At 41.1% G+C, this 26,578-nt stretch overlaps 3 protein-coding genes across 13 annotated transcripts in view; 2 read left to right on the forward strand and 1 right to left on the reverse strand.

Annotated features, from left to right (window-relative positions):
• Positions 1-955: 955 nt before the first annotated feature.
• Positions 956-11,208, reverse strand: LOC111273755 (uncharacterized). Of its 9 annotated transcripts, none has more exons than XM_022855682.2 (7): positions 10,662-11,208; positions 5,262-5,373; positions 3,646-3,777; positions 3,082-3,180; positions 2,654-2,746; positions 2,141-2,235; positions 956-1,907 (listed from the first exon to the last, which is right to left on the reverse strand). In XM_022855682.2, exons 2-7 carry the CDS (start codon positions 5,347-5,349, stop codon positions 1,785-1,787), a joined length of 630 nt encoding a protein of 209 aa, XP_022711417.1. In that variant the 5' UTR covers positions 5,350-5,373; positions 10,662-11,208; the 3' UTR covers positions 956-1,784. The 9 variants fall into 9 exon arrangements, with proteins under 9 accessions (XP_022711417.1, XP_022711415.1, XP_022711414.1 ...); XM_022855680.2 differs by lacking the exon at positions 10,662-11,208 and adding an exon at positions 8,693-8,802 and having other exon boundaries at positions 5,262-5,376; XM_022855679.1 differs by lacking the exon at positions 10,662-11,208 and adding an exon at positions 8,693-8,789.
• On the forward strand, positions 9,028-21,850 carry LOC111273751 (uncharacterized). Of its 3 annotated transcripts, none has more exons than XM_022855666.2 (10): positions 9,028-9,963; positions 14,534-14,604; positions 14,873-14,954; positions 15,256-15,339; positions 15,827-16,166; positions 16,762-17,168; positions 17,423-17,655; positions 17,941-18,088; positions 18,299-18,379; positions 19,712-21,850. In XM_022855666.2, the coding sequence occupies exons 1-10, from the start codon at positions 9,925-9,927 to the stop codon at positions 19,850-19,852; spliced, it is 1,626 nt and encodes a 541-aa protein (XP_022711401.1). In that variant the 5' UTR covers positions 9,028-9,924; the 3' UTR covers positions 19,853-21,850. The 3 variants fall into 3 exon arrangements, with proteins under 3 accessions (XP_022711401.1, XP_022711399.1, XP_022711400.1); XM_022855664.2 differs by lacking the exon at positions 9,028-9,963 and adding an exon at positions 13,284-13,890; XM_022855665.2 differs by lacking the exon at positions 9,028-9,963 and adding an exon at positions 13,284-13,890 and having other exon boundaries at positions 15,830-16,166.
• Positions 21,851-23,896: 2,046 nt separating this feature from the next.
• The window catches only part of LOC111273754 (glutathione peroxidase), a 6,230-nt gene continuing 3,548 nt past the window's right edge, over positions 23,897-26,578 (forward strand). The window contains exons 1-3 of the mRNA XM_022855676.2: positions 23,897-24,072; positions 25,056-25,192; positions 25,483-25,595. Coding sequence (XP_022711411.1) covers positions 25,084-25,192; positions 25,483-25,595 — 222 coding nt within the window. The 5' untranslated portion in view covers positions 23,897-24,072; positions 25,056-25,083. The remainder of the gene's footprint in view (positions 24,073-25,055; positions 25,193-25,482; positions 25,596-26,578) is intronic.

Raw genomic sequence — 26,578 nt, forward strand, 5'->3', positions numbered from 1 at the left:
CCAATGTATGCCTATTTCGGAATTTTCGAACCCAACACGGGCATACGTTGATCTAAGCGAGTAGAAAGTCAGAACAGGGTTTTTATATATATTTATTAATTTTATTTTTTATTAAACCGTTACTTCTTATGTATTTATGGTAGGCTTTATTAGACGAGCGGTGTACCCCTTGGCGAGTCCCTAAAAATTGACCGACGCTTTTATGAATATCCATTAAACTGCTTGTGTGCCTAATTCCGAACAAAGTGTCTAAAATTGTGCGAACTTTCAAATTTTTAATTGGCTTATAAGAACGAAACCGGAAACTTTATTTATTGAGCCTATATTTAAATGATCATATCGAGCCCTCTTATTGCGATATTTATCAGCTTGTTTTTCGGCATTATAAATCGAAAGCTAGCTCACTTCTCGCGTAATTATAGCGCTTGTTCGCGTAAGGCCTGTCAGCCTTAGTACCCAATTCAGTGCAGTAAACAATTTGAACTCAGGCAGTGGTGTTTTAACATGGGTCGCTGGCTCAAACACTGGTACAGTTCAGAGTAATACTAAAAAGGCTTGAACCAAATCCACGTAGATTCTAAGAGAAAACACTAAGATAATTTACAATATGGTTACCATACCACTAATAATGGTAATGTTATACTAATCTGGATATTAAAAATTTTCATTATTGCCTTAGACCTTATATTAGAACCTAACAATCATTGTACCCTAAATATTACCATTGTAACAACTATGATTATTACTATTATTAGATACTACCATTATTCTCATGAAATTCTTATAATTATACGGTACATTATGCATTTTTTTAATATATATTATTATTACATGTATATTTTTGCAGAATATTGTTGTATATGTAATATTATATGGTGTTGCAAATTTTTGAAGTGTAATAGAAATCTCGAAAATATTAGATATGATTATGAAGATTATCGATTGAAAAAATAAATTAATGTAAACGTTATGTTTTATTTTCTTTATAAGTTAAAAAGTCATTCCCATACGTTTTCCTACAAAGGGACAGGCAATAATTCTTGAGTTCTCCATGATACATATATTTCCATTATAATAAATCTTACAACTCAAATTGCCAATAAGTTTAGTGCGACTCAATGATATCTAGGTCTAGAAAAATAAGTTCATGCAAGTGTATCGGACTTTTCTTTTATATTCATCAACTTAACATTAGATCTATGTCCTGATTTAATACGAGATCCAATCGTTACTTTTAGCTTTGCTTCATAGTCAACAAAACCAAATTGTACATTAGAGATAAGCATCTGAGGTTATTTCCAATAATGAAAACTATACTATAAACTTTCCAAAAATGAGAAGTATACTATAAACTGAGATCTTTTAGTTCACTTATTGTAAAAAAAATTCTCGTTGATGTTTTTGCTTATTTCCGACCAATTTGTCAATCAGGATCTGGAAATACGTTTACACTCGGCGTCCACAGGGCATCACTTAAAGAATTCTAGAATTTACTTTTTGTCAGTTTTGTGTTTTTTTATTTCTAACGGTTGTCATTACATATATTCCGCAAGCTTTCGATTGTTCTCCACAGGTTATTTGTGTGTGAAAAATCATACCTAACTCGGAACCTTACTTTTGCCTGGAAATCTAGGCTACCGTACAATTAATGTGTAGAAGTTGTAGTGGAGCATGCATTCCTTTCCAACATGAAACGGAGCATCATGCGCTATGTACATATATATTTCACTAAACTAAACACGCGACCATACAAATATTTGAAGATTGATAAATGATTCATAGATTTAATGTCCACTCTGCTTCCTTTCAGCTGCTGTTTTTTCTAAAGCCATAAGTCGGTCCTTTTCTGCAGCGAATATTCGATCATTGAGACCAACTTTGACAGAGTAACGCGGCTGACCCGCTTCCTGAAATGCGCGATTATAAAAGTAATCCTTTTATTACTCTAGTTTATTTCATGACAAAACTACGTGTCTGCAGTACGACATTATCGGTAGCAACTGATTCTAGCAAATAAAGCATTTGCTTATCGGCCTATTAGTATGCAAAATCTAAAACCTTTTCAGGTAGGGTGATCTAACACGTTCTCTGTATAGTCAATGGTGACACTGCAAAAAGAGATGCATGTGCTGGTACAAACCCTGTTTTGTTGGTCAGGTGGATTTCCTAGTATTGCTTGTCGAAATGATATATCGAGCAGTCCATTCTTATAGTCTGCATAAAAGGAGTTCATAGCTGCAACGCATTTTATACAATTACGACATGAGTAATATGCGATAGCAGTAGTCGCATGAACAGATGTACAAAAACTCGTCTCACATATATCACCATAATTAATTTAGACTGAGATTTCTCACATTTCATTAAAAAGCTACTTAGAATGGCACAATATATGATGAATGTAATATTAATGTGTAGCTGGCGGAACCTCTGGTCTATTTCAATCTGATACATATTGAAAAAAATGCCAGTTTTTACCACATTTAGCGACACGATTGGTGTTTAATTATGTAAAAGATATGTAGATGTAATTGATAGCGAATGTGTTCAAAACGTAAATTAGTTTTGTTTCTTTGATGTGACTTAGGTAAAACACGTAAAAGTAAGCTCTTACATACAAAAATCAAGTTGAAAGCATATAATGGCAGCTTACCCTGAACAGAGTGTAAGGTGATATCACACTTGACTGTTGCTTCGCTTAGCGATGCTTCCAATTCAAGAGCTCTGTCGAGCATACTTCCATCACCTGAAACAAGTCAGATATGTGTGCTTATATAACGCTTAGCATAACAATCCTGAAGCAAGAAAGTCAGCTTCAAAGCTCCGTATTTGGACACGAATAGGAAAGCTATTTTCTCAACGAAGCAAACAAACAGATGCATTGGAAACAAACGATTCGCTATTCAAATAAGGATCGACTCATGCCGTTGCCCTTTTCATGTAAATCGCAACGGAAATTGTATTGCAGCGTCATGGCTAGCTATTTTCTAGGATGTGAAGAAAAAAGAATGTCTCACACATTTGCGTGTCGCATTTTAGTAGACAGTTGTTTGATGGCTATGAGAACGATTTTCTCCGTACCCTGGGTAAGGCTCAGCCCGTTTGCCTCGTAAAATTCTTCCGGATTCTCCAAACGAACGCAGGCACTGATTTCTATATTGCACTCGTTAGACGTGTTGCCTATGAAAAAATGACAAGGAAAGAGTTACAACGGATAAATGTAATGCAGTCTCTCCTATAAACAACGCTCGAGCAGACAGAATGCGATAACCGTCGGTCTCGTGAAAATGGGCAAGAGATCTTTGAGATGAATCAAGTCAGCTGTTTTACAGCAGAAATCACTGCGGATTCTAAACCTGTATATTTAAGTTATATTTTAGGGTAGTCTCTTGGATATCAGTTATCTCATAGAGCCCTGTATATCACTGTATATAAGGGTACTACAGGGTCTACTGTGAAGACAAGGCCGGTAATGCGTTATTGTGATATTTTATGTAATATATGCTTCTAACTGGATCAGTCTACCTATTAGTTGTAAAATTTAACGTCACTATAGATAATGATGCCGATTATAATAGTTTACAATAAGAGAAATCAATTACTTCAAATCTGTGTTTTTCAATCCAAAACGGTTATGGCACTCACTTGGGTAAGTATATCGACCGTAGTGTGGACACGATTGATGTCGGGCGATTTCGACCATTTCGGCGTAATAACTCGCTTTTCCACGAAGCTCTAATGGTAACGATACAGATCGCAAATGGGCGTAAGGAAGAGCTAATGAAACCAAAAGTAACAGAAATAAAAGTATTAGTCAACATTCTGTACGAGATATTTCTCCCCAAAGTAAAAGCACGGTTACTTATTTGTCGTAGAGGGTTTAGGAGTAATTTTTGTTGTCAATAAAATTATACGATATAATCAGCCATTTTGTTTTTATCTAAAATAGTTAAATCTGTCGGTCAGTCGAGTTGTTATAAAGGTATTGACCGTTTTTCTGGTTTAATGGCTTCAAAGTAACATAGCTCAAATAAGGTGAGTCTGTCGGATCAGCGTGTTGCCATTGGAAAGCTGCAATTCGGCAATAGAAGGTGGGCTAAAGTTGTTTGGACATTTGTATTCAGATCTAAAATAGAGCGCCTTGAAGATCAGTAAAATTTTTGCAAGAAAATGCATTATATTTCACGATTTTCTAACGATGACAGCACAGATGCTGTCCAGTACCGTAAAAAAATTGCGCTTTATATGACGCCTTATCGAAAAAAATGGCCCAGAGATGGTTCTGTCGTTTTCGTCCTGAAAATTTCGATGCACAAGATGCTCTTGATAGAGTTCGTCAATTCTGAAAAAAAGTTGAGGGAAATTAAGCAGGACTGGCACGTGAGTAGCCACGATATCGCAAACATTCACCACCAAACTCTTTTAAAACATTTGAAAAAATCTAGCTGAAAGAAGCTTGATACCTGAGTGCTACACGAATTAACGTAAAGTAATCTATTTTATGATCAATCCATCTGCGAAACGCTATAGAAGCATAGTAAAATCGAGCCATTTCTAAAACGGTAGATTACAGAAAATAAAAAGTGGGACACCTACGATAAGTATGTGCAAATAAAAAAAAATAAAAGAATATGCTTTAGAATTTATGGCAAAGTCCAGGTTGACGCCAAAGAAGGTCATTCTATATACTTTGTCGTGTATCATGAATCACTGCCGTCTAGCAAAACGATCGATTCGAACTTTTATTTTCTGCAACTAAGAAAACTACAACAAACCATCGAAAAAAATCGACAGGAACTAGTAGACAGAAAAGGTGTCGTTGTCATCCACTATGACAATGCCGAACCACATACATCTTTACCTTCCCGGCAAACATTGAGAGAACTTGGATGGAAAACTTTAATGTATTTGCCATGTGGTCTAAAACCTGGATCATCAAACTACCATCTGTTTCATTCTCTACTGAACTCACTGTATGGTAGAAATTTAATTTCAATATAAAGTGCAAGAATATTTTATCGCATAGAAAACTTGTAAGCTTTGCAGTGATGAGGATTATGGTATTAGCAGAAAAACGGTAGAAGGCCATTCATCAAAGTAGCGCGTATCTAGCTTAACAATATCAAGATTTTTTTCGCGCCTATTTTTGCTCAGGAACGATAAACACTTTTTCGACAATCTACTATTAGTGAAAACTTAAAAAATCCTTCATAAATAATTTCACCTATCAGCATCTACCTAGAACATATGTATCTACTTACATCGAAGCATCTCCTTAACAGCTTTCTGGTCGAGATTAAGCTGCAATATGAACTTCTGCGATTCGGGCGTGAACGTTGAAGCGAACATGATTTACAAATCAGTCTTTCTTTTCTGCTAAGAAATACCACACATTTTGGATGATGAACGGTTAGAGACGGTGACAGTGATGATTATACAAAAATGAGATTATAAAGCAATGAAAACATGAAAAAAAAGACGAATCTGTCATCAAGCATTTCAAATAATCTTAATATAATCAATCACAACACAAAAACAGGGAATTCGTATGGAGGCGTCCTAAGTAGTGTTTAGTATGTTAAACAACCTTCTGAGAAATTAATTAAAGTTTTAAGATTTTTGGGTGCATCTCAAATAACATTAAAGTTTTTCTGAAAAAAAATCAGGCACCCGTCGGGTTTTAAACCACATATAGTGACTTTTATAGGAAGTTTTTGAAAATTCCCTTCCTTCAAATTTCAAACATACGTCACTACCTTAATATGTATTTCTATAAAAATTAAAGAAAAATGTTGTTTCGAAGATTAGCATAATTGTCTTCAATATTTAGCTAGTCTCTCATAGGGCTAAATACTTTTACTAACATGGTGCACATCTTGAGCGGCTAGATACATCGTAAACTGGAAAAATATGCGAGATCCCTGATGTCTTCTAGGTTAAATGCATCCCACATTTTTGAAACAAATGAACTGGCTTAAGACAAAAAAAAACAACTTGAACTATGGATGCTTCGCAAACTGTCAGGAGGCAGCAAAATGCAAATGTTTAATATCTGTAAGCAATCTTCTCCATCTAGTGCATACGAACTATTGACAGTTCCGTATAATGTAGCTTTGTTTGCGCAACCGAGGGCGTCCGCACACATTTGGGACATTTCCTTTAGCTATCAGAGATGGGGCATTTTCACTTTTCTGCGTGAACCATTCGCAATTGCAAATCTGAGACGAAGAGAAGTTTTTGTAGGGCAGTCATATATGTTACTTATAGGAGCAATCGCGTTGTACTAATGATTTTTTCGAACATGGAAAAAATATACTTTCCTTGTTCGCTCTAATTTAGACTACCGATTTGAGACATTTTCAAATTTGTTTCGAGTTTTTTTTCTTACCTCTTCAATCAGTGATCATGGGACCTAACGCTGGAGCACATCGTATGTTAGTCATACCACCTTCATAATTTTTTAGCGTCATACTCTCTTAGGTTATAATGCTACGCTCTTTTAACATGTCACGGCTGCATGTACCACCATGTACTAAAATAAACAAAGGCCACTACAGTAACTCTAATGGGCGTTGATGGCCGTGCAGCATTTCCCTTCTAAATGATCAGTCGGAAAACCACTTCTATTCCCCACGCTACAACCCTGTCAATCAGCTGGTTCTACAATAGATGGCTGCATGGCTTCGAACGAACTGTTCTAAATCAGCTGGAGTCATCAAATGAACGCATAGTTGCACCGGCCTTCTTTAGAGGAGCGCATACATCTTATTAGATAACTGAACATTGCCATCGTGGTTTCCGCCTTAAAACATATGTATATATTACATTACCCAGACGATGCTAACTTGTGCGACAATCTATTGATTCCGCTTACTTTGGCTCGCTCTTGATATCAGCTGTGTAACGAATAACTGTCGGATAACTTTGATAGGTTGCTAACGAGAATCTGTTCGATTCTCTAATAAATTCTAATAAACCTAGAGCCATCCGCATAACATCCTCCCACTAACAGAGCGCATTGCAAGCCTCTTTAAAGGCGGCAGTAACAACTGAAACATGTAGTTCAACGCTTCTCTGCCTTATTTCGTCAATGTTGTACCTAGTTTCTCAATAGATATATAAAAATAACTTTATTTATTTACACAGGTTGTGTATTATGTGTCACTGGCAGGAATCTCAGTAGATCTATGATTAATAAGACATTCTGTTATAAAACTGCGCTTGTCATTTCCAAATTGCATTGTATCTTTTTCGTTATGGTAGAGTGCTGTATCTTGCCGAGATAGACACTGCTGGCGCCCTCTTCTGGTTCGTTGGCGAAATACATCTTGTCGCTCTCTCGTCGACCAGGGCCGCTACAGCCGCGACAGGCTACAATAGGCCTGAGCTGGTAGCGTATAGTTGTGCAGTCAGACGTCGAACTAATGACGGTCTTGGTTTAATGCGTTTGATTGTGTACCAACGTGAGTGTGTTGCCTGTGGGTGAGAGTACACCTCATTTTTCGGCACTTCAAAACACTACCGTACACCCGCACGAAGAGAATTAGATTCATCATAGTTCTAAATCACACATCCACGCTGTTAAATCACTTTGTACGTGAACTATACTGCAGCGCGAGTGGACCAATAGGGGAAGTTACAGTACAGTAAAGAGCCCACACAGTCGTACAGAACATTCGCCTATACGAACTAACTACAATTCAGCTTTGTCTAGATAAACTTGTATGGTGTTTTGCTAGATTGCTACCTTTATAGCCATAAACACACACACACACACACACACACACACACACACACCCACATGCATACACACACACTCGCACACACGCCCACATACACACACAGAGCAAACTCACACGTAACTTCCACACAGAACTTCCAGGCAAAGCCGAAATAGATCACGTTTGCCGAGAAGGATGACATTGGGTCAGGCGTTAGCAATCACATCTGCACACGCACGCGTCTAGGCAGGGAGTTAGATAGACGGTCACATAGGCGTACACACTAGGTACCTAGCAAAGACCCACAGTCAGAAGACGGTGTCGGACCAGCTGGGAGAGAGGCGTGCTAGACGAATGCATCCATATCCCTATAGACAATTACGGCAGCTGTCTGACAGCGCAGAGTCCAAGCGAGTGCAGTTCTGCTATGCACAAACAGCCTGCCAGGCTGACACATAAAGAACGCTCGAAGAGTGGAGGTACAGGCAGGTTTAGGATTAGGACACGGCGTCTAGTAGCGCAGCCGACCTAGCCCTATACTGGTATTGGATTCCACGGAAGATTTGAAATTGCAGTATTACGCGCGTATCTATGTGTGTGTCTGCCTCGTAGTTATAATAGAGTGAACTTGTCGGTGTCTACTGCTTTGCCGTTCTGGTATGTTAGAAAATGCGCATTAGGAGACGTCAAAGTGCGCAAGTACGGATGCAGTGAGGCAAGCGAAGAGACGGTCAGGACCAAGCGCGCTAGACGGCTTTTATGGCACACCGTCCCGCATGAGCCAGACCACTGGAATTCAGAGAGATCGAAGAAGGAAAGAGAGGGAGGGGGAGAGGGGGGGACAGATATACACAACCCCACACGCGGACAGAGACGCAGGTCGAACTGTCGGACGAACGGATACAGAAAAAGACATTTAACTGTTAAATTCAGCGTGAAGCCAAGAATACTACAGTGCTGACGTTACTTACCAAAGCACAAAACTACGGCTAGAGAATAAAGCGAACAAAGTTCTATACTCCTCAGTTTCTGGGTTGTTGTCATCGTTTTCTGTGGTCTGCCTCGTTCTACAGCGACGCTAGGTAGCAGCGATTTTGTTCAATGTGAAAGCCATTAGAGTTTGTGGCCGCGCTGTCGTACACGCTCAGAGAGAGCGCCTGTTGGTGTCGCTACCAGTGCTGCTGGTCCTATGATGGCTTTGTGTGTGTGTCTGGGTGTTGTTGGTTCGTGTCTGCCTGGGCAGCGCTGTACCTCGTCTCAGTTGCTCCCGTAGAGTGCGTATGGTGCAGCTGCGGCGGCAGGGACGGCGGTGCGCTAGTTGCAGTGTCTATGTGTTTGTGTGTGTGTGTGTGTGCGTGCGTGTGTGTGATCGTGCGTATGTGTGATCAGTAGTCAGCCGTCGTAGCAGCAGTGCGGCTGGTAGTGGTGGAGTGTGCTGAAAGCTCGGTAGCAGCAGCAGCAGCAGCAGCAGCAGCAGCAGCAGCAGCAGCAGCAGCAGCAGCAACCCAGCACGAACAAACAACAAAACTCGTATTTTCGTGTCCACTCATCTTTTACTACTTGGTCAAGTGAGTTTGTCCAGCGGCAGAAAATGAGCTGATAAAACTACTGTGAGGTGAATATGTGAAATTTACCATGCCACAAGATGCCGCCGGAGAGCTGACGAACTCTCGTCAAGGCGATAGAGAAACTGGTTAACTTGTTTCCTAACTCAGCTGGAGTACTAACAACAATTATGGTAGTCGCTCTTAAACCAAAACGGAGACTACGAGGAAGAAACTCTCTGCTGCAAGACCGCGTATGGTCCACCTGAAACTACCTCTGTACGTGTTACTCTGTCGGATAATGAGCGATACTGATAGCGAATGTTGTTGACGAATTTGCCCTATCGTTTGTCTAGTCAATGTGAATCGTCATTGAGGTACGCGTATTAGACAAGCGTACTACCTCCAAGTACATGAAAAGAAAGTGATGACTTAGGGGGTGACAACAACTTGCTTGACACCTAATTGACCAAAAACAGTTGAGCAGTAACCGCGGTGGCCGCAGTATCTTTCAATCACGACTGTCTCAGCGTGTCTTGCTCCAACCATTTCAGCTGAGTACTGCGTGAACCTATCGCTCATCACTATTAACGGAGTTCTTGTTCATTGTCGACGATTAATATCAATAGTAATAGCAGTCGTTTTTTACACGAACCGCAATGGAGTGCCGCCTACTGTGTGCATCGCCCGAGATGTTGGTAAGTAATTTTTCGTCATGATGATTCCTCCCTAAGACAACTCAGTTAAACGGCGCTGTGGGAATGTAATTACATGTACCGTGTTCATCTAGCACTTTGTCTGTGCTTGTGATCAACTATGGGTTTGTTAATTTCGGAGCGGATGCGAAAGGCTAACCTACAGATTATTTAGTCGAAAATAATGGTTTTTCTTTCGCTAGCTAGCTTGGTCGAGGTTTCAGCGCCATTTGTAATAGTTTCTGTTTAAATCGGACGCTGTTTAACTACAGAAGGAAGGTATACACATTGACTGATTCGTCGGACCACAAGTCGGGCGGCATAAAATAAATCTAACATTTGGCTGTTCTGTGGTGCGACGTTCAGACATTCGCCCGACAGGCTAACTTCAGAAGCAGCATTAACAGCAACTTGTGTCTAGTAAACGGGGCGATATAGATCGAACGGATGTCAACTGCGCGAATGGACGCCGAGTTCAAGTAGATTTTTTTGGGTTCCGTCATGTTGTTTGGTACACCTGTGATTGTGTACTCGCCTCAGCTTTGAGGCTGGCAACTGCATCCGCCATAGGTTGCCCGGCTGGTCCCGTTTTCGACAGCATATTATGGAAAACTCTTCTTGCAATAGACTAGTATTACTGGAATTAATACCAATATCATATTAATAGTAATCATATTGACAATAGCAACTAGAAGGCCTGCCTAAATCCGTGTGAGATCTGTGCGTGGGTGCGCGTATGTGTATGTGATGAAAACAACGTTCGATTGTCTCTTCGACAGCAGGTGTCTGGAGTTCCCATGTCCCTTTTGAGCTCAGTTATAAGTGGCATATCGTTTTCTGTGACGGCTTCTTCGTCTCAGTTTTTTGTTTCTCCTCCCTCTGTTGTTCACCTCAGTTGATTGCTTGCAGCAGGAGCAGCAGCAGCAGCAGCAGTAGCAGCAGTAGTAGCAGCAGCAGCAACAGCAGTAGCAGTAACAGCAGGACCACAAGTAGCAGGGCTGTGTAGCAGGTTGTGCTGTGTTAGCACGTAAAGATATATTAACGCACTCTCACCCTCCGTCCGTGCTATGTTCTGTGTGCGCCAGTCTCTTCGCCCTTTTTATTTAATCGCAATCAAATTGCGAGCGGCGCCGGTGACTGGTGTGTGTGTGTTTAGCCAGACACGTAACCCCAGACACGGTCGGAGGCTTATCTGCCGTGTAGCTTCTGCTAATCTAACTAGCTAGCTCATTTCGGGAAGGTGCTGAAAGCGTGCTGCTAAGCACACACGCACACATAGATAAACCGAAGCCAGGCCATATACGCCAAACACACGTACGAACGAAGTCCAGTAGATCGCCAGCGACTACTAAGAGAAAGCGTTCCACGGTGCAAAACAGAAGCCCGGTGTCGGCCTGTCCGCACGCTGGCCTTCTGTTGCCGGCCGCTGGTATTGCTGCCGCTGCCGCGAAGGAGGAGGGCACGATGGTGGCGGTGCCATTCGAAGATATAACAATGGGCCAACAAATGAACGCAGCGGGGGAAAAGTTAGAGAGTTTTGAGTTGGAGGGCATTAGTTGTTCGAGCAGAGTTAGAGCCGCTGCTGTTAGTGCCGCTACCGTCGGGGTCCACTCGAAGCTGCTGCTGCTGCTGCTCCTCACATTGGAGCGAAAGGGCTTCGGGAAGCTGGAGATCGGCACGCGGAGTAGTGGGTGTAGCGCTGCGCCTGCTGCTGCCGCCGTCGTAGTCGTTGCCGCCGCTGCCGCCAAATGGCTGTACTGCTTTACGCTGCGCTTCGGTCTCTGTACGCCTTTTTCAACCCTTCTTGCCAACGAAGTAACGAAGCAGTCAGCACATGTGAACAAAAAATTAAGGCCCAACTTTATGCTGCGTTTTATCGCTACCGTAGCAGCATTATACCGTAGGAGCTGCAAGACGTTCAATGAGAGTGCTGTAGTGCAGGTGCATTATGAAATGTAGTTGTTGGTTTGCATAGAGAGAAACAGGACAGGAGCTCTGGCGGCCGGTGAGGGGGGTTGGGAGCTTCGGGACGGCGTTCAACGTTCGCAGCTATTCGGAAAACAGCTTGCGCGCGCTCCTCTTCTCCTCGTTGCCCGTCCTCCGATGATGATTCCCATATTTCTACTAGCCCCATTGCTTTGCCGTATTTCCCCTTCGGCGCGCTGCTAATTAAAGCGCCCGTCTTCTTTTTGGCGCAGCCGAGCGATGTGACACTGAGGTACGTTCTCTAAACAACACTTCACGCAGCTCCGTCGGACCACAGCAGAGGCAGCGAAAGCAGCGGTAATTAACTCTTCGGGAAAGCGACATGAAAGCACTTGACGTTACAAATAGTTTAAAAGTTTGCCGAAACGTCAGAGTCTTCTTCAATCAAAAATCTTGTTATTTCTAACAAATACGAGCTTGAGCAGGCTCGTCGTATTCGTTCGTATCGTAATTTTCCTTGTCTTTCGAGGCTACTACCCAACCCGTTGTATGTTTTCGGTTTCATATTATGTTAAGTCCTCGTTGAGTGATGTCTCTATGTTGATATTTCGTGAGACTACTATTGCCGACAGCTTATCGCCGGACGGCTATGAATCCGGGCCTCATATTTCAGAACAAGTTGGGAGCTTGGCCACCAGCCATTATTTCGATTGTTGTTTATGTTTTGAGGAGTTAGTTGAGATCGCTCACTCGGAGAACTCGATCATCCCGCGCACAAGCCAACGGACACGTACTCACACTAACATATAGAGAAACGCACAACGTCACAAAGAGCCCTCCGCCTTCCCCCAACCCGCAGCGACACGCACATACATAGAATCTTCGCCAAAAACTCAAGCGAACTCAACTCCTACACAATTTCCCCTTTCCTCCAGTCCTCAGCCTCCATCATGACTTCAGTTTTACTTGGTAGGAGCACCGCTAGTGGTTCGTTTCTCTCTGTAAAACGCCGCGTGCATCGGTGGGTCGGCAACGGGTGGGTGTCTTCTTCTTCGTAGAGCCAACTCCTCGGTGTGGTGTCAGTTTGTCTATGCAGCGGTGCAGCAAAGGTTGGCAGGCAGACCTTCCGATTTGCGAGGAAGAAACTATTATTCTCGACGGGGCGTACGAAGAAGATGCTAGGTACTCGTTGCCAAGATTAGATACGGGTTCGAACACCTCCTCAGGCTCTCAGTTGTACAAGGCCAGTCTAAAGCCCAATGACGACGACGTTTACTCCTTCACACATAACGACTGTGTGCTACTGTAGCAAAATGGTGATTTTATTTTTGGTGACGCGGCTGTTTTCGCTATGCGCGGCTTCTCTGAGAAAAATGCTCCACTACGTTTGATTACCTGGACTGACCATTAGCTGCTGCTGGATACATCGTGAAGGTTAAATCAGTTGTTTCTGCTCAAGCGATAATCATGCTCTCTTCGTTACCTGACGAACCGCGCACGCAAAAAACCGTTGCCAACTTTGCTACCGCAGGTCAGGTGATGATGGCCAAAAATTCCCATAAAATAAGTGCTCTACAACGTGGAAGACGACAGCAGCAGCAGCACCGCCAGCCTACGAAGTTTGGCAGTCTGTGATTTATAGCCGATGCTGGTCGTGTTTCTTATGAAGTGGACTGCAACCTGACGTGAATTTGTGCTTTTTTCAATTGTGCGCCTCTTTCAGCCACGTTTTTCGTCTAGCTACTGCTATCTAATTAGTGGTGTTGTAAAGTTTATCAGCGGTATGCTCTTGGGCTATTGCGTGCCCTATTTGAGTGCGTTCAGATGGAAATGGCTAAACTTCCTGGGCTGTTGGCTGGTATGTTAACATTGGTAATTGCTAGGTCGGATCAGTTGCCGTAAATGTTGAGCGAACCAACTTGAGCGAACGGTTAAATGATAACAAAACTATGGCTTCATAGAAAGATAGCAAAGCTAACCAGGAGGAAAATGTGTTCTATTATGGTAAGTATAATAGAGTGCGTCTATATTGTATTCGAGAGAATCACTACGAAGCAGTTCGACCAAATTATACGATAACAACCGGTTACTTTGGACCCGGTCAACCCAAATTTTTCGAGTTAGTGCGACAAGCGTTCGGAGTCGTCTTTTTCTACACTTTTTAGCGTTATCGCGGACGAACATTCAAGCAAAAGTTAATTTGTAAAAACATTGCGCTTTGCGACTAATTCGAATCTCTGGTTGCGTCAGGCTCCATATTGGATTGATTTTTCGTATAGCTTCGTTGAAAGTAGGTAGCTCGAAGTCGGTAGCGATTTCCTAGTTAACAGATCGTGATATAGCAATATTAAATCCGGCTGATCTAATCTGGTTGACGTTTTCTATCTGCGGGATTTTACTTGTTATTCAATATTTTTAATTTAGTGGATTAGCGCATGCTACTTGTTATGTGCTTCAAGATGTGGAGGCGATTTTCTATCTTACTATGTTGTTGGCTATAAATCAATTTTGTGAAATCGTACAATGCCCCAAGTGGAAGGGCTGCCACAGTGTAATTCCCTATGTGTAGGATAGCTCGTAAGAAATCGTCTATTTTAGTGTCGTACAAGTAAAATAGTCTTAGTATAATGTTATCCTGTATTTTCAGACTGTCGAGCGGCAGCTGAGATCTCTCATACGCGAGCACCATCGGCTTATTGAGACAGCCGAACAGCTTGGGTAAACACGTTGGAAAACCACATACTGTTATATAAATTATTACTTTTCAAAATCATAATAGTAGTTTTCAGAAAAGAACTTCAATTTTGTGCGATTATATGGAATGGCTTTGCGGTATTTCATAGTTCCAACTCGATTTATAGACTCCTATTTTTGCTTATTTATTATATTTGCGCTTACGCAAATTACTGTTAAATCTTAAGACGTACCGCAGCAAATATATCTTATAGCTGACGAGGTTTGCCGTTGTGCATGTTACTGTCTCTAGATCTTCTGCTGCAGACTCGAAACTTAGAGCGGCATCACGAATACAACAGGAGATCATCAACAAGGCCTACCAGCTCAAATATGTAAGTACCTTACCTTCTTTACCTAATACATTTTGTTATGTAATGCGTAAAACTTTGACAGCTTATAGTAGCGGTAGCGTGAAGAGCTGTTGCCAGCTATTATTTTTCCATAGATTGGCGATATGAAGAATATTTGTTCTTATATCATCGTACGCCAGAGCAGCCTGCGGCGTAACACACGGGTAACACAGATCCTATGTAGATCTCCAAGCGATTTCGGTAGCATTGTGCTGCAGGATCGTAACCCAATTCCTCATCGAGATCTCACACTAAACACGGAACATTTTATCTGAATCTACAGGTGTCCGAGGTGTACCGGGATAGCATGAAGGTTCCCTCACATGTAAATGGAGATATTCCGCTTCCAAAGTCCCTTGCTCAAAAGGTATGACCTTCGCAGAAATTAGTAGACATTTTCAGTCCTGTAGTTTAGAAAATGGCACTATTTATTTGGCAATGAGTAAGCCAGATCGGTCACTGCCGCGAACGGAACTTCTTCGCCACTAAGGTGACGTGGACGGTTTCTTATAATATTTTTTACATACAGCTTTTCGAATCGTGGATGTCGTAATGTAATGTAATGTGAAATAGTTCTTTGACGCAATGGCTGTGAACATTGAAGGCATACCAAACTCGGAACGATTATTATTACGGTAACATAACGCGTTTTTAATAATACATCATAGTGACGCCATTGGCACGATACGTTTAGCGCAATGGAGGCTCCGTGAACCCGTAGACCACGCAAGGTCTGAAGTCGAGCCGTTCCGTTGGAATAGAAGGTCAATCAATTATTTCAATCAACGCTTACCACTTTGGTAAAAAGTATGTATGATTAACATCTTTATCTATTTTTGTGGCCGTTCTTTCAGCAGCTCATTGCTCAGTCGACAGTTTCGGTATCAAAAGAAACTCCGCAGGCCGCCAAAGATGACTTTCAACTTGTTGCCGACAGGGTGGTTATTAAAAAAAGAAAAAACGCTCCTGAACCAGATAGTCAAAAAGACTCCAGCCAAATCAAGTTTAGTAGTAAAATCAATACCAGCGGAGCTCAGTCGGATAGCTCGGCTACGCCGACCGCGAGCGTTGCCACGGCTCTAACCCCCCTTTCCGCTGGGACCACTATTAAACAAGATGCCACAACGAAACCAGTTTCGCTTCCTGTTATTAACTCCAACGTCCTCGTCCATCAGCAGCAAGCCACAACAAACGGTACGCAAAGGGCATTTTCTATTAGCATCTACGCGGAGGACCTCTTTTAACCATTAGTAACAGAGAATACGCTCACCGTCGATTTAGCTGAAGGTCATCCCGACATGTCAAGAGCATAACTCCCTGATGTCGGAAAATAAGTATGTCTAAACAAAACAGAAGTCTCACGACAGTTGAAGGGTCCTCATTTCACATCCGTTTATGAAGCACAAGTCATTGTAATAAATAGCGGATTTAACTATGTAACAGGTTCATGACAGGCGCAATAATGTTATGTTACGATGCCGTAACGGCAGTATGTTTCAACAACGGCTACTGCAGTGATTCAAATGATTTTATCGCCTAACACCAAAGTTTACATAGACGTTTGGTATAGCTACGGTAATACTTTGCTAATATCTTGCCGCTTAAGCTAATTTCAAATGAAATTTTGAAGAGTTTTTTAACTGTTGATTGTAACAAAAGTAACTAGTATTTACAGGATGTCCGCACGATTATGCGTATTGAATAAAAGTTTAGCATCTAATACATATACCGGATTAAAATTAACGAATAGTTCAGTAATGGTAGTAATAACAATACCTGCACACTTCAGGTATCGTTGCCACACCTACTGGTCTCAAGTTGCCATCGGCCGCTAAACCGGCACTGTTTATTATCAAGGTGCCCCCCAGTCAGGCAGGCCAGTTCAACATTGTTACGGTTCAACCACATCTGAACGCTGTCAGTAACCGAAACGGCCTGAACGGCATCACCGGAGTTGTCAATGGCATCGGCGTTGGTGGAACCGTAAACGGTCTTCCTGTCAATGGGACAGTGGTTCTCAATAATTTAAATGGACTGCCGCTAAATAACCTGACCAGCCTAGCGAACCTGAACACGACGCTGAGCAACGCTCTCAACGGGGGAATCAATAATAACAATAGTATTAATAATAATAACACATTACAGTTAAACAATTGCAAGATTGTCTCTGTGCCAACGCCGGTCACTGTGCAAAAGGTTTGTCGTTTTTATGGTATAGTACACACTATGTTGTGCCGAATGACATGATCCGTACTGTATGTGCACGTTTACACCCTTTAAAATTTAAGGCGTGCAGTTATCTCAAATTGATTGTGAGCTAAATAATATAGATAAAGTACGAACGACGTCAGTGATTGGAAAAATGTTCCGAGGATTGATGCGTCAATTAAACGTTTTTCATTCGTACAATGAAAATGTTCCTTTCTGAAATGTTTCCTTTGTTTACGCAGGTGGCAGCGCAGCCTTCGGCTAAACATTTAGAAGACGATGCACCAAGTAGGCGAGCGCTTTCTGTGGCTTCGCCATCGTTGTTGTCTGTCCAGTGTGAGATTTCTTCTCGAACGTTCGATGCCGATGATGCGAGCCCGCCAAGGTGTGCAGGTGCTATGTTTGAAAAAGTTGCTAGGACGCATAAGCAGCAAGCCTGGTTTCTCGCAAACATCGGACTCTGTACACGTGACAAGTAAGCTACTAAATTAAAAATTGCCCTATCCTTACAAGTAATTAAATTAGCCAGATGGAACTCGTAATCAATCAGATTTCATTGCGTAGTTTATTTACTAATGTCTGACGTATCTGGTATTTCCTGGGTTGACGACGAATCAAAACTCTGCTACGGATGATTCATGACGGAATTACTTCAGTATAATTCATTTCTGCATCTAGTTTAAGTTAGAACGGTTCTTAATGTCTGCAAGGTAGGCGGAAAAACAAACTGTTAAGGTCGTGTTTGTATCTCTTGCTTAAGACATCGCGAATTGTTGGAGCGCCGAAAGGAGCGGCGTCGTCGAAAAACAGCCAATCCACAGTTTTCCGCGGCTGCAATGGAGGAACGTCGAAGGCTCGAGAGTCTCCGAAGGAAAAAAAAGCTTGTTATACCGGACGGAAAGTCGAAGGTAAATAGGCCAAAAATAAATAGATTATTATTATTATACGGGATCTTAACTGATGCTCTTATCTGGAAATCTGTAAACATTTACGAAGTCCAAATCACTTCAATTGAACATGCTGAATCTATCGAAAAACTAGAAAACGATTGATGAGGATTATTTGTAGGCGATCCAGTGATTCTCACATCTACATCTCACGTGTGCTTTATTATTTAGTTGGAATTCAAGGAGGAGCTCGAGCAACGGGCGGAGAAGCTCAAAAGCGAACGAGAAGAATTGCTCAAAAAACACGAACAGGTGGGTATTATAAAATAAGGGGGAAGTGTACTCCAAATACGTTTTGTCTTCCACAGTAATGACGGACATTGCGCGACGGTGCAGTTATTGGTATGGCTTAGAATCGCTGAGGCGGGCTCGCGTTCCTATGTTATCTAGAATTTATCTTTTGTAGATTCGATTTCATTCACTGTTCATGTATCAAATTGGTAAACATCTTAGAAAATCGGTACATCTATTAGAATGTCCTTGGCTACAACTGGCTTCGTTCTGTTTGTTCTCTTCAATGTACGATTCAAAAGGGCTTTTTTGTTGCAGCTTTATTGTGTATTCAGAGTAAATTTAACACCGAGTTTAGGCTTCAGAAATGAACTAAAAAGGTCGTTTTCGATGCCTACTCTATTTCACCTTTCTTGGTCGAAAGGCTGTCCAAGCAGCAAAAGGTATGTGTAGTGTACGATGTGGATTCCATGTCTAAGATGACTGCTCGGAAGTGGTTTGCAAAGCTCAGTAATGGCATTTTAAAAGTGGAGGATGCCCCACGCCTCGCGGTCGATCGTCCGAGGTCGTTCGATGGCAAATAATTCATATAAAGATAAAAGGGAAGCTAAACAGCGATTGTTTGACTACTATTAGACACGTTAAATTTCTGGAATTTCATAACAAATACAGAGCTTGGATATGCGCCAAACAATTAGGTGGAGCGCATAGAAAAACGCGGCTTTCGCTTTACCCTTAAGCAGGAAACGCACAACCACAATGCCAGATTTTTGCGAAGCATTGCTACAAGTGGTAAGAAACGTCTTCATGTTAATGTGACACCGAAAAACTAAATAAGAGCTTTGAGAGATACGCCTAAGCCAAAGTTAAGGCAATTATTAATTTCGAAAAAAACAAATGTTATCTTTACTCAGTACGATTAAATCGTTTCACACAATTGGAACTGCTTAAAATGATCGAAGCAGTCAAGAAGGGTCTATATATGACCCTGTGATATACAAATTGAGTAAACGAGTGCCTCCAACAGAGAAACACGATAAATGAGGTAAAGTCACCCTTGTCCACGACAACGTCAGAGTCCACATGGCAAAGACTCTGCAAACTGTCCCACGTTTTGTAAGACAATTTGTGCAGTCTCGAGCGGGAGATTTAAGAGCCATCTTATTTCTAGGCCTCGCGCCCACCGATTAAAATCGTTTCCGATTGTTGGCAAATTACGTTATTGACTGTATATTTGACAGTGTTGCCTGCATATTATAATCATTGTAGGCATTTCTCTAATAAATGCAAATGTTATTTCAAACGAAAATTGCGCTGCTCATCTCATTCTGTTTTATATTTTGCTTTCTTCAGACCCAGCAACGACTGCTCGAGGAACGCACCCGGACCCAGATACTTAATGAAGAACATCGTGTCATGGAGGAGACTCTCGAACGGTTGCGCAGTTTTGTTACTCTATTAGCAGAAGAACGTTCTACTTTTAGGTGGACCTAGTGCTCAACCAATGACATGCCAGAGACCGCCGTAATCGTTTTCCACTTAATTTGTTTTTTTACCTTTTCCCTTTGCAGAGTCTAGTCGTCAGCTTGCGGTCTCATACCGGGATCGCTTGTAGCTCTACACCATATGTAGAAGAGTAGTAATTAGATTAGTAGCCGCTAAGGGCTGTATTACGTAAAATTTGAAGACTGCTCGAAAGCTCAACGGGACGTTAGCTTGAATGTTCCGCTCCAGCAATTGTATTTCGGTAGGCGAAATCGAACCGTTGCCTATTGTAAGGCGCCGAGTATGAGATCGGATTGAAATTTAGTGATACAGCGGATGGTTTTTTTGCAATTTTTAACGGAAATGATTCACATAAAAGCACACATACATTTAAGATCTACCGAGAAAGAGTGTCGCTTATCATTGAGTGCTTTTCGACGACATTCGCTGCAGCTTCCAAAGTTGCTCCATTACTTTCCCCGCACGATCACTGTACAGAAATGCAACAAATTCTGCCGTTTTGAATAGCATTAGCCTAGTTGAAGGAATGTAGACCCTTCCGAACCGGCAAAAAGGGTAGAGCCTTTTTGCCCATAGTACAGTAGAGGATATCGAGCCAATTTGGCGGGCGTTAGCATTAGATGATGACGCGACATCATCTATCCAGGTGATTTCGTTACAGGCGAATGTCTTTATATTTGCGAGCCTGTTAATAATATATCATCTAAACGTTTAGCAGAAAGATAAATAACTACGAAGTAGTTCCAAGTGAAATGAAAGAAAAGCACATGGGAGGGAAAGCATTTGAATGATATTACTACTACTACTACCGTCTCACGCCGTGAAAACATTTTTGAGGAACTGAACATCAGTTGCTTTGAACCCATTGCCATGTTAGAAAAATAAGCAAGTTCTCAGGGAAGAAGCGTAACCGCCATTCCATGTGTAGAAGATCCTTTTTCCTTACCATGCCTGAACAAGTAGCACCGTGAACCCTAAATTCGAAAAGCACACGTCTCGTCTAGCACATGCCTCGAGAGCATCCAGAAGCTGTTGGCTATCATTTCCTATACACGGTTTTCGTAGAAGTGAAGTGAGAATCTTTCGAGAATGATGTAAGACGGTCAGCGATTGATCCTAATTAGCGGTTGAGCTTCGGGGCTGTCAACGCCTACGAACATGTCTGACGTTAAGCTGACTTATCACTGTAGAAAACGTCTATTCGAACTCAATAATGATAATGATAATGCTGTAATGAACATGATATCGCGCGTTTAGTTCTTCGTTATCAATATAACAGTAAAACTGCCAATTAATGCCAGAATGACATGGGGCTTCTTATACACGAGGCCTGTGGGGAGGCAACCAGGCAGAAACCGAGAACTCTTGGAATTTCTAACTGATAAATTATTTTCCCTTTTAGCCTTTAATTGTACGGCTGTAGTATACCACCAAGAACTACGAAATTTCAAGACCGCCTGCTTGTCCTAACGAGTTTGGCGTTTACGTTTGATCAAACAAGTAGACAAAAGCGCTTTTTTTTTCACAAACACTATTCGAAGTGAGAAGGCATGAGGTTTGTCGTGTGAATAGGCACGTAGAATGTGCGATACTCATAGGTGCGTTTCAGTTGTTTATAGCAGCAGCGATCATATAGTAATATAATAAAATAATAATAATAATCATCATCATTATTATTATTATTATTATAAATAAGTGACGGTGATGAAATGAATCTAGAAGAGGATGTGCAAACACCTGTTGAGAATATCAGCTTACTCGATTCATCATTTAATTACCATGAAAAAATCGCGCGAATTTCCTTTGTGAACTATCAAGCCGAACGACCTCTGAAAGACAACACCGTAATGAACAATCCCAAAGAAGATCAAGTATGTACATAGCTGTCAAATAGTTCTAAGAAATAATATTACGAATGATAACATTAATAATAAAAATACGAAAACAGTCTAAAAGTTAAATAAAGTAAATAAACTATGTGTTGAATAGGTGCTGATTATTATGGGTTATACTGACCTGTGTTGAGAGGGTCTCATCGGGATCGACCGATTGTGGGTCGGGAGGCCCAGCGATAGCAGGCTTATAACACACAGGGAGAGCGGCCGGGTTGCGGACTTAAACACTGTCCTTTCTGCAGTTGTATGTGTTATATGAAGAGGAGCAGAAATAAAAGCATTCTGCCGCCAGGCCAAGAAATCAGATTCATACAATAATTGATAAAAGTGATTTGTGTTTATTTAAGTAATGGCCTAATGTAGTAGATCAGTGTCATGCACGAAGTTCAATCATAGGTTACGCACAGTAGTCCAACGACACAGCCGATAGCGCAAATAGATTTTTTGTGTCCTCTTTGACAATACGTTAGAAGGACAAACATCCACCAATAGGACATCCACTTTCGAGCTCCGGATGTGGAGCAGCAGAGGGTTAAATAAAGTGTGGAGCAATACATAAATTGCTTTCTTGTTTTCCAAAACGCGAGGAAAAATATGAATAAAACGTTTATGATAAAAGTTATGATAAATTTGAAGCTTAAGCTCTGAACCGGTTTGTTCATTTTGCTTTACTTCTATCAAAATATTTATTGTGTTATATATATATATATATATATTAAATTAAAACTCAATTACTACAACTAAATACTATATATTTAGTTGTAGTAATTGAGTGTAGTTCTTCATCGCAAGTATAGGCATTAATAAAAATAACTTTTGTGTAAAGTAAATAAAACTCTATGCTATATGATCTAACTGTGAGTAACTAGATTTAAAGGCACACGATGTAACCTAGGTTTTATTGTCATGACAGGCTCTTTCTTAGTTAGCCATTCGTAATAAGCTCCCTTATAGACATCTCGGATAAATATTCTCGATACGCATATTTTCGTCAATAATGGGTAAAATTTAATCTTTCAGATTCGAGAAACCACTGGAAACAGGTTTTGTGTGTGGGGGGGGGGGGGGGAGGCAGCAGCGCAAAGCCTCCTGTCGGCTATTGAAAAAGATAACTTTCAGTGATATATAGTGCTACCTTTTGTGCTGAACATGTAGGTGTGGGCCGTACCATATTTTTTTGGCACATACTTAGTTCTATACTCCAATACTGTATATATATTATCCACACGACATTTTTTTCAGATACCATGTAGATGTTGTGTGCTAACTAATAGGTCACTTGCCCCAATTTAAACCCGAAAAAGGAACCAATGATTAAAGCACAAAAGTCTAATCACCCCTTCCAGTTTATAATAAATCACCGCTTTCTCTCAAAACATCTTCAATAGATCATCTATTTACGCATTTGATAAATTTCAATAGTTTCACAAGTATTATATTAACATTGGATAATTCGATTTACGAAAATAGAAATGTTGCAGATGATCAGTAGCAAAACTAGCGGGATGCGGTGAAACGCGAAAACTGGTTCTCTTGTCCCTGCCATGTGAAGTGTCTGTTATCGTTACGAAGTTCTCTCTACTGCGCACATAATAGATCGATTGTTAAATCACCGGTCTACTTAGACCTTGTCTCAAACCTCCGCCTTTACACGAATCTTTATTTAGGTGTAATTTACGTACAATATTTTGACCATCTTTCATTGAGCAGAACTCTCTTTCGCAACACGTTTTTGTATTACGTACTGAGCTTCTAGGTATATGAATATTCATCAAGAAATTTTCGAGAGCCTTCAGTATCAGTTAACATTGTACTTTTTGTTTTCGATCCTTAAATAAACTCTGTCCATTTGGCCTGATTGTTCGCCTTCTCGAATAGTTCTTCCCTTCGTCTATAGATTCCTTCCAAGATAACTCCGCATGCCCGGTGTATACGAGCCTCCAGCTATTGATTTCTTCTCCTTACTTCTTATATTCGCCACTTCCAGTAAAATCCAATATAGCAGCTTAAATGCCCAATCTCTGTCGTGCTGCAACCCCAGACATCAAGAGTGTTCACTCTATTTGGTCACTGTCTTTCGCCCCCCGTGATGCCCTTTCCCAGTAATATCCGGCGCCCTTTCTTGTGAGAGATCAGTGTGACATTCGAACATTGTCAAAAGCTCGCTGGCCTGTCGGTAAACGCCGCCAGAATACGCCTGGAATATCAAGAAGAAAAAAATATTTGATGCCGGGAAATAGAGCGTGACATCTATTTACTGCGCTGCGTTCAGGATAGTGGTGACGTGGATTAGTCGATGTGAACAGATCAGAGGTAGGGTGCGATCGAACGATTATTTTATGTAAGTTAATATACAGTGAGTTATCTTAATAAAGATACGAACTCGAATCGTATATTTGATACACATTCCTTTGAAAAATTTGCATAGGAGGTCGATTCAGATCTATTTTAAAAAAGGAAAGCTGCCAAGGCCGGTAATTCGCACACTCACAAGATTAATTGGTTTGGATACCTTTGACCAACCCTACTGGTATTACTAACTCGAAAAAGAAAATTTGGGCTTGTTATTTAGGACGTGATTGCTTACCCGTCTCTGAACGATAATTCGGTCACTACCTGATATAGTTCACATACCCTATACGTATCGACTAACATATATAGCCAGAACATTTCATGTTAACTAATTTATGATCGTCTCTTTAGCTAAATCAGAATTACCATCCGTCATATAAATAGCAAAGATTAGAGCATATGATAAACTAATTCGTAATGCGTAAGGGTTACACGCTTTCTCCTACATATCTACAGTGGTGATGTTTTTCAGTACATATATATATATATATATGAAAGTTCTTTTTAAAATAGTAGTATGTGAACAAAAATTGATATTTCAACAAATCGCTTGGCAGCCATGTTTATTACACCTTCAACCTATTTCAAATGTTCCCTTTTGCCATTCTGCGAACGTCTTCTTACGCGGGTCGGCTCTTGCTCAATAAGGTACTATGCAAATAATCTAGCGAATTCAAATCTGGCTATGCAACAGCGATGTGCAGAATATGTCCATATTGTCTGCATTAACCGGTGCACTGTATATAAAACCTGAAAAAAGCGCGCAATAGAGTTCTAAATGTCGAAAAGTGTATATAATAATTCTATGTCTGTTGATATGTACCTTACTACTTAGTGTTACTGAGCTGATAATAATTAAGTGTACAATGGCAAAGAACACTGTGAACAGCTTAACACGTTCTATGGAGATGGACAGGTAAACAAAAAATGTTTTTAATGCTTAGACAACTGCGACCTTCGCCAAGAATAGCTATGATCCTGTTGGTTTCCTCACTGCTGGGTACGCTTTTGATCGGATATAGCCTAGGTTACGACTCCCCAACTGGGACCGTATACGACTTCACCGTAAAAGACATCGATGGTAAGTTACGACAATGTGGTTGTCAAAAATAACAAGGCACCTTTAATAGGACAGATAAATAAATGCTTTGAGTTTTACGCGCAGCAATCTCGCTAAACCACTGGTTCATGTATAACATCGTGTAGAGCTATGTATTTGCCGGCAGTTAGGTTGTTGTGAAAAAGATAATGGTCTTGCAACATAAGTTGGCCATTCAGGAGAATTCAGAAGAGAGGCTATTGTGCGCCTGAAAAAAGAGCAACGATCGTTTATAACGATTCGTAAATGTAGAGCAATATTGTGTGTAACAGGAAACAACGTATCCATGTCAAAATATAAAGGAATGGTACTGGTCATCGTCAATCTTGCTTCTGAGTGTGGACTCACTGATCGAAATTACAAGGAGCTCACGATTCTTCAAAAGGTAAATCTTTCAGTGCCTCTATGGGGCCGCAACGAGGCACAATAGTACGCTTGCGAATTTCGAAACGTAACTGCTACGCGTATACGGTCGGAGCATGAATAGAATTCTGGGTTTGGAAGAGATGTAGTTTTCCTCTAGGCTGAGTACTGGGGTTGTATTAACATTATCCATTTAGAAGAACTGAATATGCACTATGATTATTCAGATGTGTTCAAAATGTTTAGCTTGGCTTCTATAATTATGGCCTTATAACCTAGAGCTGCCAAAATATTTATAAATGTCCATGAGTGGCGCAAGCTTGTTGACATGGGTTGCTAACATATATGCTACTAGGTGGGAACTGTGCTAAAAGAACTTGGTGTTTGTGTAGGCGCATGTACGACCTTCTGCTTGACCACAATTACAATGCATGTGACCAGCGCGGAAATGTTGCAGCTTCTCGTCTCGAATCACGACAGAGTAGCGTATGTTGTACAACTGAAATGGGTAAAAATCTCAACATAAGTTGCTACACGTTAGTATACAACCTGTATTCTACGAAGTGGACGCATACACAGATAAAGTTTGATACTCGCGAACAGGCTATTGGTGGCCAGTAGTTTCGGAGCGTCTTCGATCATCCATTCGACTGTGGACGATCCAAGTTGTTATTCCATTAGAGAATCATAAACGAATCGTAACGTGTGTTTCGCCTTACTCTCACTTGCCTACTTTTCAAGTAAAAAAACTTTGTTCGTCCACCTTTACAGCCTTTCCCCTTATCTACCAGTACTCTTAATTGTGACTTCTTCAAATCCAGCAGAGCTTTGAAATGCTTTATCGCTAGACTCAGACGAGGACATACTTGGATATATTCCTCTGAGAATATGAGGAGACATTTGTTTATACATTATTGAGATTTTACTCCGTCCATTGCTATCGAGTGTGTGCCGATAAGCTTTTCGCCAGCTGTTGCGATGCTGTTTCCACTTGGCAAATTGTGT

Source organism: Varroa jacobsoni, unplaced genomic scaffold (assembly GCF_002532875.2).
Source record: "Varroa jacobsoni isolate VJ856 unplaced genomic scaffold, vjacob_1.0 scaffold_222, whole genome shotgun sequence".
Lineage (NCBI taxonomy): Eukaryota > Metazoa > Arthropoda > Arachnida > Mesostigmata > Varroidae > Varroa > Varroa jacobsoni.